Raw genomic sequence first — 16189 nt, 5'->3', positions numbered from 1 at the left:
GCGAGGGCAGGAGGCAAGGCCCCGCGTTGTAAAGTTTCAATCTGGACATCGCTTCCATGCTCGCTGCTACTCAATTGACATCCCTACGAGAGAGAGTGCGAGGCTCTACCTCGGTAAACAACAACCACAAACAACCACTACAACAAAAACCACCACCACAACCACCACCACCACCACAACCACCACAACCGCGATGAGAATTTCTCACCTCGGATTTCAGTTCCCGCGCGGAGCGGCAACTTTCCGTTACCTCGTGACGTCACGCGGCAGCAGGCGGTGACATGACGTCACTTGCGGGGTACAAGACACTCTCCTCCCACGACGAACGGGACTTAACTTGAATAAATTATGTTAATGAGCCCAGCCCAGACGTGGATGGATGGGGCGGGGCTGCTGAACCCGTCGCAAAAAAACTCGCGACGACTTTTACGCATAAATTATGTTAATGAGGCGCCAGTCACCGGGCGTGGCTTTGCCCAAATAAGGATTGGCACTGGGACATATCGACAGTGGCCGAGCGGAGGTGACGTCACGCTCAAGAGCTTCGCGGTCGAGGGGGTGGGTGACATGACGTCACTAGAGGTACACATCCCCCTGGCGTTTGACGCCGATAAGGTCACACTGAGCGGTGAGGTCAGAGTGCGGGGTCAGAGTTCAAGTTTGTTGACAGAAGGGAGCGGCAGTGTCGTGGTGAGCGCTGCGCTCCGCACCGACCAGCCGAGTTCCATTCCCGCTCGTGGCCAACGCCGCCAGTGACGACTTTCTGAGCCGGTCCTGAGCCTCCCCTACGTCGACTCAGCCTCAAACGAGTCCCCGGTGCGGTGTGTCAACATCGCCAGCACTGGGGAGACAAAGGCGGCCGGGCGTGGTGCTGGCCACCCACCCCCTCTGTGTGTGCCGTGACGACCTCCATCGGTGCTGCTACTCGCTATGAGCAGCACTTTGTAGATGTTGTGGCTTGGCTCTCCAGCACACCGCTGGCGACATTTCACGATGACATTTTCACGTCCATAAAAAGATAATCGCCATACTAATCTAGGCCGTTTTTTGGCAAAATCGATCAAAATTTTCTAGCTTTATTTTTCAACGAAAAGTGCATTCCTTGGTTGTGTTTAGCCTGAGTAGCCCATATGCTAAAAAGTGGGGAATTTCATGCTTGAAATTTTCGAATATAAAAAAGTTAATCGGCATACTGTGCCGTTTTTAGGCTCAATAAGCCCAACTTTCACAGCTTTATTTTAGGACGAAAGTGAATTCCTCCATTGTATTTAGCCTTAGTATGATATGTATTAGATTAAAAGTGGAAAATTTCACTATGAAATGTTCACGTCCCAAACAGAAAATCGACATACTAACCTCTGCCGTTTTTGGCTAAAATTGAACGAATTTTTACAGCTGTATTTTTTTACAAAAAGTGCATTCTTTGGTTGTGTTTAGACTGACTTAGCCTATATATTACAATTAAAGTGAGAAATTTAACCATGAAATTTGAAGTAAAAAGATCAAATCGGCATACTTTACCAATGCCGTTCTTGGCCAAAATTTGCTACATTTTCATAGCTAGATTTTCCAAGAAAAAGTGAATTCCTCCATTTTGTTAGTATGCTCTATATTACTTTAAAAGTGGAAAATTTCACGATTAAAATTTCACGTCCCAAAAATAAAATCGGGGATACTTACTTATGCCGGTGTTAACCAAAATTAGCCAAATTTTCATAGCTTTTTCAACAAAAAGTTAATTCATCAATTTTATATTTTCTCTTAGTATGCTATGTATTAAATTAAAAGTGGAACATTTTATGATGAAATGCTCACATCCCAATATAGAAAATCGGCATACTAACCTATGCCGTTTTTGACCAATAATGGCCAAATATTTGCAACATAATTTTTCAACAAAAGTGCAATCCTCGGGTGTGCTTAGCCTTAGTATCCTATATATTACGTTAAAAAGTGGGAAATTTCACGCCCGGTACTTCCCGCGAGTACTCTTATATAAGCACACAACTTCATCCGTTATGAACCCTGCACTTTCCTTCGTTTTCATGCAGGAGGCGCTGCAAACCTACTCGCCCCCTACATGAACGACGGAGGAGCAGGAACAGACATTCAATCGCGTTGGAATCGATCTGCAGACGGCGGTCTTCTGGCACGGCCAGCTCTATGTCACCTTATCTCCACCCCGCGATCCCAACCAGGTGAAAGTCCGCATTGAACCGAACCCCGGTAAGGCCATTTACCTCACGACTAGAGAAATTTCACACGAAATGTTGTTTTCAATTAAGTCTTCCAGATGTAAAATGACATAAGCTTTAATGAAGAAATACGATTATCTAATTCAAAAATAATACAATTCAAAGTTGTTTCATTTTAAAACTTCTAAACGGAGCATCGGGTGCTTGCGTGAATGCGTCGTTCGTGTGAATTTTTTTCGTGACTTTCCTGGCCCAAGGCCGTAAATGATTGAGGGGCACCGCAGGCGGTCAGGCTTGCTTCAACCTATGGTTGTGAACATCCAGACGTTAATCAGCAAAGACCATTTCTTGTCCTAATTCGACAACATCTACGTCAACACGTAATACAACATTTTAATTCGTGTTGTTGAGAATGTATCTCCACTACGTGTAACTTTTGAGTGGTATGCCTTGTAACTGATGAATGATCCGAGTGTGCTCCCTATTTCAAAGACAATGAGTTGCTCCAGAGGCAGACGCTTCCTCAAAACACAAAAATACCCTTTGACCTGTATCACACGAAGGAGTCTCACCTGAGTGATCCTGTACAGGTTACTTCAAAACACACACTGTGTCCTAACATGACTTATTCAATGTTTGACCCTTATAGACAAAATGTTACATGTACGCACTGAAATATGCTGCATCAGGTTACATCATATTAACAAGTAGCTATTTTAAATTATACCACCGTCTGCTTAACAGTGTATGTACAACATACTATTGTGTCATTCAAAACGAGTCGGCCATTGCATGCTGGCGTCTGGGTCAAAATTGATCAAATTCTAAACATTACAAACTCCACAACTGAGATGCCACATCAACCATCGCCCCCTACTGACAGGCTCTTGTCCACATGTAGGCCGGTGCAGGGCCACCACCTTGTGCCACACAGGGGCAGCTGCTACTTGGGGATGCTCTTCGAGTGGTTGAGACGAGATACGATACAAAACTCCGAATTGCCGGGGCGATTAAGCAAGCACCATATAAATACAATTGATAACATAGTGAATGCTTGGGAGCTTATTGGCTCCCGCTCCTGGTTAGAGATCTACCCAACACACAGGTCTACAAGAACTGGCTGCTCTTACCCTGCAGGTTGAACCTCGGAACTGAGTGTTCAACTTCACATTCTTGTCATTAAAGGCCTGTGACAAAAGTGCATAACTTAGAGCGACATCGTCTCAAGCTTATACATCTACCGGGTCTCCATTTGACTTTGTACTGTCTCAGAGGAAGTCCACCCACACCTCCACTTCCACAAACTGCTGGGAGTTGCCTCGCTCTGCCTCACAGTCAGAATTCTCCTCCTGCTTCACGTTGCCTCCATCGATGTGAAGGTCCGATTTTGGAGTTGACTCTTCATCTTCACATTTTACCTTCACTTCTTCGCTCTTCACCATCACTTCTTCACATTTCACCTTCACCTCTTCATGTTTCACCTCGATACCTTTAAAATCGTTCAAGCTGGAATTGTCTTCCGGTTTTTGTTTGATGAGGGATGGGCTCATTGCGGCACTTTGACTTTCGCAAGCTGATTTCAGACTCCACTCCTTGTGGATCTTCTGATGCTTGTGTGTTCTCTGGTGTCTTTGAAGATTTGATGACTGTGCAAACACCTTCCCGCACACACTGCACTTGAAGGGTTTCTCTCCCGTGTGTGTTCTCTGGTGTACTTGAAGATTTTGTTTACGTGCAAATGCCGTCCCGCACAGAGTGCACCTGAAGGGTTTCTCTCCCGTGTGTGTTCTCTGGTGTATTACAAGAGTAGATGAACGTGCAAACGCCCTCCCACACACACTGCACTTGAAGTGTTTCTCTCCCGTGTGTGTTCTCTGGTGTATTACAAGAGTAGATGACTCTGCAAACGCCTTCCCACACACTCTGCACTTGAAGGGTTTCTCTCCCGTGTGCATTCTCTGGTGTTTTACAAGATTAGATGAACATGCAAACGCCTTCCCACACACTCTGCACTTGAAGGGTTTCTCTCCCGTGTGTGTTCTCTGGTGTATTACACGAGTAGATGAATCTGAAAACGCCTTCCCACACACACTGCACTTGAAGGGTTTCTCTCCTGTGTGAGTTCTCTGGTGCTGTGTCAAATGTCTAATATAATCCGTGCTGTATGCACACCGGTCGCATTGATGCCTTTTTGCACCGAGCCGCGCCGAGTGCCTTTGCTCCATCAGACCAATTCTGCAGAGGAAGCGACAGCTGCAGACAGAAAAAAAGTTATATCCACGTCAGTATCGATGCACAGAGGAATGCATATTTACACGGTAACACATGACTTAGAAGTCGACACTTATTCATATATTCATGATATAGTGAAAAAGTTTCCCAAATTCATCACACGGGCTGTTATGGCACACAATGAGAGCAAATGGTTATAACCGTGCCTGGAAGCCCTCGTATCTTCAAAATGAATGTTAACCCAAAACTCAGAGTACACAATTTCGGCTGTCTGGCTTCAAAAGGAATATTTATGAAAGCTAAATTCAGCTGACATAGTAAAGGGTGTTGAAAATAATAAAATTTTTGTTATGCAAAAATGCATAAATTAATGTTCAATCGCAACTTAAAGGTGTGAAGCCAGTCAGGCTCACGATGTCCTTGCACGCTGGAATGAACAGATCTGACTTCAGCTGCATGTGTGTGCTGTGTTAACTTCTTGACTGTTTCCATTCTTATAAAGTTCCAGAGGAAAACAAAAACAAACTATTGTTGTGATATAACCTCCGTGTTCAATAGAGTTAATAGACTTAACTGCAAACACAAACTTTACACTGTCACACACTGGCATGGTTAAGAGGTGTGTCCAGACCCATGCCTAGCCACCTTCATCCGCTCACTATTAAAGCTTCCTGACTCCACAAAGTAATTCAATGAGGATTAATCAACACTGCCGAGGCTGCGTGTCTCTCTCGCTCCCCATGGTGAGATGTTAACTACCTCTCCTGGCATACAGGAAGTCGTGGGTTCATCCCAACCCTGACGCCTGCTGTATATTTTTAGTTTGTGTGTCTTTCTCTCTTCCCGTGGTCGCGTGGATTTCCCTCCGGATCCCCCGGTTGTCCCCACTCCACATGCAGAGAGTGAACACCGCCACGCGTCTAGAGTGAACACCGCCACGTGTCCAGAGTGAACACCGCCACGCGTCCAGAGTGAACACCGCCACGCTGTTGACAAGCCTCACCTTGTTGTTGTTGTTGTGAGCATGTCGCTTCTGAAAACAAGAGCGGTACAGCAGCTCAAGCGGGCGTGGCCTGGTAAAAAATGAAAAAAAAACTGTGAATATTTCACATAAAACAAAGTTACAAAGTAGCGAGCCAGGTGAAGAGAAATGAAAACTTAAGCAAGATACTCTTTGGTTCTTTCCGTAAAGTCACGTAGAATAAATAAATAAATTACATAATAGTTTCAGTTTCATTTATTTGGTATAGCCCCGTGAGCCATTCGGCTCTTGAATCGGATGCAACCGCAAAAAACAAAAACATGAACGAGAAAACATCTTAAAGTGACTATGTGAATGTGCAAACATGAAAATCCAGGGAAAAACAGCAAAATATTCCACAAAAAGCACCTAAAACCAACGCTGTGTGCAAATAGCATACGACGTTTCGATTGCAACATAAGCAATCATCATCAGGTACAAATGAAAGAGAAAAAAAACCTAGTAAACTTAGAAATGTAATGCAATACAACACAGAGAGTCAGCTAACATAACAGTCAACACCCCAACTGGTTGATAACGTTCTTCCAAAGATTGCTCAATTTGAGAGAGAGACAAAACACAGACACGGAGACACATAGACACATAAGCAGAGAGAGATGACACAAAGACACAGAGAGAGAGACACACACATAGACACACAGAGAGAGATGACACAGAGACACACAAAGAGAGACACACATACAGTGCTGATTTTGTACGTTTGCCCACTGACAAAAAAATGATCAGTCTATAATTTTAATGGTAGGTTTATTTGAACAGTGAGAGACAGAATAACAACAAAAATCCAGAAAAACGCATGCCAAAAATGGTATAAATTGATTTGCATTTTAATGAGGGAAATAAGTATTTCACCCCCTCTCAATCAGAATGATTTCTGGCTCCCAGGTGTTTTTTATACAGGTAACGAGCTGAGATTAGGAGCACACTCTTAAAGGGAGTGCTCCTAATATCAGCTTGTTACCTGTATAAAAGACACCTGTTCACAGAAGCAATCAATCAATCATATTCCAAACTCTCCACCATGGCCAAGACCAAAGAGCTCTCCAAGGATGTCAGGGACAAGATTGTAGACCTGCACAAGGCTGGAATGGGCTACAAGACCATCGCCAAGCAGCTTGGCGATAAGGTGACAACAGTTGGTGCGATTATTCGCAAATGGAAGAAACACAAAAGAACTGTCAATCTCACTCGGCCTGGGGCTCCATGCAAGATCTCACCTCGTGGAGTTGCAATGATCATGAGAACGGTGAGGAATCAGCCCAGAACTACACGGGAGGATGTTGTCAATGATCTCAAGGCAGCTGAGACTATAGTCACCAAGAAAACAGTTGGTAACACACTACGCCGTGAAGGACTGAAATTCTGCAGCGCCTGCAAGGTCCCCCTGCTCAAGAAAGCACATTTACATGCCCATGTGAAGTTTGCCAATGAACATCTGAATGATTCAGAGGACAACTGGGTGAAAGTGTTGTGGTCAGATGAGACCAAAATGGAGCTCTTTGGCATCAACTCAACTCGCCGTGTTTGGAAGAGGAATGCTGCCTATGGCCCCAAGAACACCATCCCCACCGTCAAACATGGAGGTGGAAACATTATGCTTTGGGGGTGTTTTTCTGCTAAAGGGACAGGACAACTTCACCGCATCAAAGGGACGATGGACGGGGCCATGTACTGTTAAATCTTGGGTGAGAACCTCCTTCCCTCAGCCAGGGCATTGAAAATAGGTCGTGGATGGGTATTCCAGCATGACAATGACCCAAAACACACGGCCAAGGCAACAAATGAGTGGCTCAAGAAGAAGCACATTAAGGTCCTGGAGTGGCCTAGCCAGTCTCCAGACCTTAATCCCATAGAAAATTTGTGGAGGGAGCTGAAGGTTCGAGTTGCCAAACGTCAGCCTCGAAACCTTAATGACTTGGAGAAGATCTGCAAAGAGGAGTGGGACAAAATCCCTCCTGAAATGTGTGCAAACCTGGTGGCCAACTACAAGAAACGTCTGAACTCTGTGATTGCCAACAAGGGTTTTGCCACCAAGTACTAAGTCATGTTTTGCAGAGGGGTCAAATACTTATTTCCCTCATTAAAATGCAAGTCAATTTATAACATTTTGACATGCGTTTTTTTGGATTTTTGTTGTTGTTAATCTGTCTCTCACTGTTCAAATAAACCTACAATTAAAATTATAGACTGATCATTTCTTTGTCAGTGGGAAAACGTACAAAATCAGCAGGGGATCAAATACTCTTTTCCCTCACTGTAGACACACAGAGAGATGACACAGACACACAGAGACACACACACATAGACACAGAGAGATGACACAGAGACAGAGAGAGACACACAAGCACACAGAGAAACAACGCCTGTGTCGAGGCCTTAAATAGAGAGAGGGGCAGAGAGGGGGGGGGGTAGAAAGAGAGGGGGGGGGGTAGAGAGAGGGGGGGGTAGAGAAATTAGCACGTCAATGCAAGGCCGTAGCAATGGAGTCATCATTGGGGGGGACCAAATCTTCCAGGGGGTCTGGGGTCCCCCCCCCAGAAAAATATCTAAATTTGAAAACTCATTTCCTGCCATTTCCTCCCAAAAATATTTGTAAAAGTTCACTAACACATGGGATGGATTTTTTTTATTTGATACCATAATGTCTAATAGTGTATTGTATTACATTGCTCTGTTTTTTCTTTTTTACCTTTCCTTGTTTCATAGTGTGTAATGGCAGAGATTAGCGATTCATAAAGTACAACACAATCATGTAAACAGAAATCTATGCATTGTTATATGAAGACAAGTCCAGATTTTGCGGCCAAGGTTTAGCAAATTGTTATTTTTATTAACAGAGCATCGCAATTATTATTTTTAAAGATTTTTACAGCAATATATTGGAGGGGCATATTTGAGTATTTTAATTATTATAACATATTAGAATTATAACATAATATTATACTTATTATACCATATTATAACTACGGCCTTGTGTCAATGAGAGATTTGGAGGTTTGGTGACTGCACACAGAGAGAGACACTTAATCAAACTTAGTCAAATTTAGAAATGCAATGCAACACAGAGAGTCGGTCAACACACAACTAACGCATCGCCTGGCTGATCGCGTTCTTACACAGGTCGCTAAACTAAGCGAGAGAATTGAAGCGAACGCGACCAGGCGAGGGCAGGAGGCAAGGCCCCGCGTTGTAAAGTTTAAACGTGGACATCGCTTCCATGCTCGCTGCTACTCAATTGACATCCCTACGAGAGCGAGGCTCTACCTCGGTAAACAACAACCACAACCACCACCACAACCACATCCACCACCACATCCACCACCACATCCACCACCACATCCACCACAACAACCGCGATGATAATTTCTCACCTCGGATTTCAGTTCACGGGCGGAGCGGCAACTTCCTGGTCCCTCGCGACGTCACGCGGCAGCAGGTGACATGACGTCACTTGCGGGGTACACCTCCCCCTGGCGTTTGATGCCGATGAGGTCACGCTGAGCGGTGACGTCAGAGAGAGGGGTCAGAGTTCAAGTTTGTTGACAGAAAAAAACTGCCGTTTTTGGCTAAAATTGAACGAATTTTTACGGCTGTATTTTTTAACAAAAAGTGCATTCCTTGGTTGTGTTTAGACTGACTAGCCTATATATTACATTAAAAGGTGGAAATTTGACCATGAAATTTGAAGTAAAAAGATCAAATCGGCATACTTTACCAAGGCCGTTCTTGGCCAAAATTTGCTACATTTTCATAGCTAGATTTTCCAAGAAAAAGTGAATTCCTCCATTTTGTTAAGCATTAGTATGCTCTATATTACTTTAAAAGTGGGAAATTTCACGATTAAATTTTCACGCCCCAAAAATAAAATCGTCATACTTATGCCGGTTTTAACCAAAATAAGCAAAATTTTCATAGCTTTCTTTAAAAAAAAAAAGTTAATTCATCAATTGTATTTACCCTTAGTATGCTATGTATTAGATTAAAAGTGGAACATTTTATGATTAAATGTGCACATCCCAATATATAAAATCAGCATACTAACCTATGCCGTTTTTGACCAATAATGGCCAAATATTTGCAACATAATTTTTCAACAAAAGTGCAATCCTCGGGTGTGCTTAGCCTTAGTATCCTATATATTACGTAAAAAAGTGGGAAATTTCACGCCCGGTACTTCCCGCGAGTACTCTTATATAGGCACACAACTTCATCCGTTATGAACCCTGCACTTTAATTCGTTTTCATGCAGGAGGCGCTGCAAACCTACGTGCCCCCTGTTGTGTATATACCCCCTTTTTATTTTTTTTATATTATTTTTTTAGGAATTATTCTGCCAACATATATAATATCGTTTTTTAATAGACACGGGGCAACGTGGAACGAACACGCCCCCACACTTCCACAGATGCGCGCATACCTCATTTCAAAGGAAAGAGGGCATGAAAGAGGGCAATCAAGGTCATAAAAACTCCCCGAATTTCACACAACAAGAGAGGGGAGAATTGCAGGCGGGGGGGGGGGGGTTAGAATGACACCCTTTCGTTACAAAACCAGGCACCACGGAGGAAGAGATAATTATATTCTTAACAAAGAAACAGCATTGACGACAAAAAGCACAGACGGGTCTTTGAACCATGTTAGATACACAAAGTTACCAACTTAGCCATGAAGATTAAGCAAACAGAATCTATCCTCACTCCAATTGGAAATCAGACTACAGTCTGCACCAGAATCGCGACCCATCATTGTTAATTAAATACGGACATTATTTACCGTAAATAATTTCTACGTGGCCGGGCCGAAGCATCAAAGAATAATTATGGCTTGGGTCGCTCCAAAACAAAATTCCTAGCCGGGATATCAGATTAAATAATCACAAGAAGTCAAATAATAAGTACGGAATTAAAGTGGATATCCTAGAGGAGCTAAGGGCGGAGAAGGCCTCTCAAAATTAACCAAACGCAACACCCCATGAGAAGCGAGCAACACGGCCGTCTTTGTCTTTCCGAGAGGATCTCCACACGCAGGCACAAAGCCAGGAAATGACACCCATAAAGGTTGGGGCAATGGCTCAAAGGAAATTAACACACGCCTTCAAATAAATAAATAAATAAGCGCATGCGCCGGGTGCTTCCACCGTGGAAACAACCGTCTTTGTCTCCCCGCAACACGAACAGCAAAAATTGCCCACGCAAGCAAATAACATTTCCATGGGAGATCGGGTCACGATGAAACATCGTGAACACGGTTTCAGCATAACTTGGGCATAATGGAAATAAGTCGCATTTCAACTTCCAAACCAAAACAACTTAAGCTGTGTGAGACAAAAGATATGATCCCCGAGCAAGGGAGGAAATAATTAAGCTCGCTTAACGCGTAGGTTTTCGCGACAAATATTATTCAGTAACAAAAACATGGATTCGAATATTTTTTTTTATATATAACTCGACGCGAATCATCGGTCTGGTTAATGAATAACTTAGGTGGCGCCGTCGCGAGGCCCCCCCCCCCCCCCCCCCCTTTCAGAATGATTACACAGCTGTGTCTTCAAAGCTAATAAACACACGGACAAACGCACGTGAAACACACGGACGGACACGCATACGACACACACACGGACGCAGATGGTTCACCCCCACAGGAATGTTTTATGACACAGCCTTTTGAACAACTCGGGAAACTGAGTGGAATTTCCCAATATAAGCCGAAGAAAAATCCATCCAAAGCAGATCGTCAGGGGGCTCTGGGCCCCATCTCGTCGCCAGGGCTTCGGCTCCACCACAGATCTTCACGAGCTCCGGCCTACATCTCATCTCGTCTCCGGGCTAATGCCCCACCAGAGATCTCCAGGGCGACAGCCATCTCTCCTCGTCGCCGCCAACGAAGAAGCTCTCGTCATCCAGAAGGACGAGGCTCGTGGGGTGGCGACGTGCGTCGCCTTGACGTGCATCGCCTTGACGTGCATCGCCGAGGTGCTCGCCTGCCGCACAAGAGTGAACGAGCCAGTTCCCTTGCCGCCACCACACACGTGCTCCCCTGACCACGCAAACGAGCGCAGCCGCGCCGTCAATCTTCGTACGGGCTCAGCCGAGGGAGGAGTCTGAAGCAGCCGATCACCGCAGCTGCGTCAGCCAGAGGGCCCTTCTCCGAAAGTCGTTCGTACCCACAACTTCCCTCACGTAGGCTCACATGCGCTCGCGTCGACGCCCACCCCCCTTTGAGACTATCTATTTCGTCCTTACCATCATATCAACCCTACACAATTATCGGAAGACTGATTATCAACTACATGAACCATCAGCTGGCCATGAGGAATCGTGGCCCATCGAGTGATTAAGAGTCCGTCGGTTATAAGAGTGAGGTTGTTTTCCGTGCCTTTCCCTTGTTCCGCTCATCACATAGGCGATCAATAGACTCGTCGAGGCAAACTCAACCTCTCGAAATCCTCATTACGAATCGACCGTACACAGAGAGAGAATATCTTGTCAAACCAGTTTCCTTTGTCATAGAGTCTCGCCGAAGCATTAATTAAAACAGAGCCAGATTCGCTCTCCCACATACACGCCCTCACCCACCATTATATCAAACATTCCGTTAAAAATATTTTATACTTGCCGATGAATCTATTGACATATACTTTCGCCTCTGGGATACAATAAGTGCTTTTTATTACCGCCATAGGAAGTGTGTCATGCTTGTTTTCAAACTCGGCCAGTCGCCGATTGTGATCGATACATGGGCGAACTAATGAGATGTCTGGTGGAAAGGTAGAGGTTACGATTGTTAGGAGGGTTTTTAGTCATTCAGTTCGTTAAATGCATAATGTCGCAAATGCATAAGTGTTTATTCATTCATATTAGTTAATGCATAATCTCGCAAATGCATAAGAGTTTTGAGTTATTCAATTTAGTTAAATGCATATTCTCGCAAATGCATAAGTGTTTATTCATTCATTTTAGTCAAATGCATAGTCTCGCAAATGCATAAGTGTTTATTCATTCATTTTAGTCAAATGCATAATCTCGTAATTGCATAAGAGTTTTAGTTATTCATATTAGTCGAATGCATAATCTCGCAAATGCATAAGAGTTTGGTTATTCAATTTAGTTAAATGCATAGTCTCGCAAATGCATAAGTGTTTATTCATTCATTTTAGTCAAATGCATAATCTCGTAATTGCATAAGAGTTTTAGTTATTCATATTAGTCGAATGCATAATCTCGCAAATGCATAAGAGTTTGGTTATTCAATTTAGTTAAATGCATAGTCTCGCAAATGAATTATTGACGCATGTTTGACCTGCATGATAGGATGTCACGTGTTTGTTTAGAATAAAATTGTTATCACAGAAGCATAACGAGTGTTCCTTCCAAGTCCATGCAAAACTGTCTTATTCTTGAGAACTGTAGCCTGTGATGAGATCTGAAACTGGAGACCTAAAATATAACACACACTAGGATAATCAGTAAACGTTTAATCGATGATAATCGTGTTATCCTGATTGATATAACACTGGATAAACGAAGCTAAGCTTAATTATCACAACTGCACACATTAACATAATCGCAAGCATCCGCATAAATTACTACGATTATCTCCGTGATTATCATAATGTATGCATATAATTACATGCATTATCATAATTTATGCATATTTGCGCATTTTTCGGAATTTTTTTTTATTTTTTATTATTTTCATCAAAATTGCATAATCCAGCATATACAACACCCCTGCATGAATGACGGAGGAGCAGCGACAGATGTTCGATCGCGTTGGAATTGATCTGCAGACGGCGGTCTTCTGGCACGGCCAGCTCTGTGTCGCCTTATCTCCACCCCGCGATCCCAACCAGGTGAAAGTCCGCATCGAACCGAACCCCGGTAAGGCCATCTACTTAACGACTAGAGAAAATTCACACGAAATGTCGTTTTCAATGAAGTCTTCCAGATGTAAAATGATGTCAGCTTTTAATGAAATACAAATATCAAATGCAAAACAATATACAATTCAAAGTTGTTTCATATTAAAACTTCAAAAGGGAGCATCGGGTGCTTGCGTGAATGCGTCGTTCGTGGACAATTTTTTTCGTGACTTTCCTGGCCCAAGGCCGTAAATGATTGAGGGGCACCGCAGGCGGTCAGGCTTGCTTCAACCCATGGTTGTGCACATCCAGACGTTAATCAGCAAAGACCATTTCTTGTCCTAATTCGACAACATCTACGTCAACACGTAATACAACATTTTAATTCGTGTTGTTGAGAATGTATCTCCACTACGTGTAACTTTTGAGTGGTATGCCTTGTAACTGATGAATGATCCGAGTGTGCTCCCTATTTCAAAGACAATGAGTTGCTCCAGAGGCAGACGCTTCCTCAAAACACAAAAGTACCCTTTGACCTGTAGCACAAGAACTATGAGTCTCACCTGAGTGATCTGTACAGGTTACTTGCAAAACACACACTTTGTCCTAACATCACTTATTCAATGTTTGACCCTTATAGACAAAATGGTACATGTACGCACACCATCATACAAGTATTCATTCTAAATTATTGACAGGCATATTAACAAAATTGAATTACTGCACTGAAATATACTGTATTAGGTTACATCCTAATAACAAGAAGCTAATTAAAAAAATACGCACCGTCTGCTTAACAGTGTATGTACAACATACTAATGCACCATTCAAAACGAGTAGGCCATTGCATGCTGGCATCTGGGTCAAAATTGATGAAATTCTAAACATTACCTACAAACTCCACAACTAAGATGCCACATCAACCATCGCCCCCGACTGACAGGCTCTTGTCCACATGCAGACCGGTGCAGAGCCACCACCTTGTGCCACACAGGGGCAGCTGCTACTTGGGGATGCTCTTCGAGTGTTTGAAACGAGATACGATACAAAACTCCCGAGTTGCCGAGGCGATTAAGCAAGCACCATATAAATGCAATTGATAACATGGCGAATGCTTGGGAGCTTATTGGCTCTCGCTCCTGGTTAGAGATCTACCCAACACACAGGTCCACACAGACTTGCCACTCTTACTCTGCAAGTTGAACCTAGGAATTGAGTGTTCAACTTCATTCTTGTCATTAATAGCCTGTGACAAAGGTGCATCTATTGGAGCAACATCGTCTCAGGCTTACACACTTACCGGGTCTCCATTTGACTTTGTATTGTCTCGGAGGAAGTCCACCCACACCTCCACTTCCACAAACTGCTGAGACTTGCCTCGCTCTGCCTCACAGTCAGAATTCTCCTCCTGCTTCACGTTGCCTCCATCGATGTGCAGGTCCGATTTTGGAGTTGACTCTTCATCTTCACATTTTACCATCACTTCTTCACTCTTCACCATCACTTCTTCACTCTTCACCATCACTTCTCACATTTCACCTTCACCTCTTCATATTTCACCTTGACACCTTTAAAAGTGTCCAAGCTGGGATTTTCTTCCGGTTCTTGTTTGATGAGGGATGAGATCATTGCGGCACTTTGACTTTCACAAGCTGATTTCAGACTCCACTCCTTGTGGATCTTCTGATGCTTCTGTGTTCTCTGGTGTCTTTCAAGAGCAGATGACTGTGCAAACACCTTCCCACTCACACTGCACTTGAAGGGTTTCTCTCCCGTCTGTGTTCTCTGGTGTAAATGACGATCTGATGAACATGCAAACGCCTTCACACACACACTGCACTTGAAGGGTTTCTCTCCTGTGTGTGTTCTCAGGTGTCTTTCAAGAGCAGATGACTGTGCAAACGCCTTCCCGCATAAACTGCACTTGAAGGGTTTCTCTCCCATGTGTGTTCTCTGGTGTGCTACAAGATTAGCTGACTGTGAAAACGCCTTCCCACACACACTGCACTTAAAGGGTTTCTCTCCCGTGTGTGTTCTCTGGTGTGCTACAAGATTAGCTGACTGTGAAAACGCCTTCCCACACACACTGCACTTAAAGGGTTTCTCTCCCGTGTGAGTTCTCTGGTGTAAATGACGATCTGATGAACATGCAAATGCCTTCCCACACACACTGCACTTGAAGGGTTTCTCTCCTGTGTGTGTTCTCTGGTGTCTTTCAAGAGCAGATGACTGTGCAAACGCCTTCCCGCATAAACTGCACTTGAAGGGTTTCTCTCCCATGTGTGTTCTCTGGTGTGCTACAAGATTAGCTGACTGTGAAAATGCCTTCCCACACACACTGCACTTAAAGGGTTTCTCTCCCGTATGTGTTCTCTGGTGTGCTACAAGATTAGATGACTGTGAAAACACCTTCCCACACAGACTACACTTAAAGGGTTTCTCTCCCGTGTGAGTTCTCTGGTGCATTATAAGAGTATATAAATGTGCAAACGCCTTCCCACACACACTGCACCTGAAGGGTTTCTCTCCCGTGTGTGTTCTCTGGTGTATTACAAGAGCAGATGAACGTGCAAACGCCCTCCCACACACACTGCACTTGAAGGGTTTCTCTCCCGTGTGTGTTCTCTGGTGTTTTATAAGAGCAGATGAATCTGAAAACGCCTTCCCACACACAGTGCACTTGAACGGTTTCTCTCCCGTGTGTGTTCTCTGGTGTTTTACAAGACTAGATGAATCTGAAAACGCCTTCCCACACACACTGCACTTGAAGGGTTTCTCTCCCGTATGTGTTCTCTGGTGTTTTATAAAAGCAGATGAATCTGAAAACGCCTTCTCACACACACTGCACTTGAAGGGTTT

The 16189-nt window shown here is 43.9% G+C and overlaps 1 protein-coding gene across 1 annotated transcript in view; it reads right to left on the bottom strand.

The window, feature by feature from the left end:
• Positions 1-1926: 1926 nt before the first annotated feature.
• Positions 1927-16189, bottom strand: part of LOC133362427 (zinc finger protein 271-like) — a 33070-nt gene continuing 18807 nt past the window's right edge. The window contains exons 4-5 of the mRNA XM_061581372.1: positions 15133-16159; positions 1927-4338 (exon numbers count right to left, since the gene is read on the bottom strand). Coding sequence (XP_061437356.1) covers positions 3464-4338; positions 15133-16159 — 1902 coding nt within the window. The 3' untranslated portion in view covers positions 1927-3463. The remainder of the gene's footprint in view (positions 4339-15132; positions 16160-16189) is intronic.

The sequence above is a fragment of the Lethenteron reissneri genome, unplaced genomic scaffold (assembly GCF_015708825.2).
Source record: "Lethenteron reissneri isolate LAM-NWPU_2019-01 unplaced genomic scaffold, ASM1570882v1 scaffold_147, whole genome shotgun sequence".
Taxonomy (NCBI): domain Eukaryota; kingdom Metazoa; phylum Chordata; class Hyperoartia; order Petromyzontiformes; family Petromyzontidae; genus Lethenteron; species Lethenteron reissneri.
The sequence above is the reverse complement of the archived record's forward strand: the minus strand, read 5'-3'. Positions and strand labels throughout refer to the sequence as shown.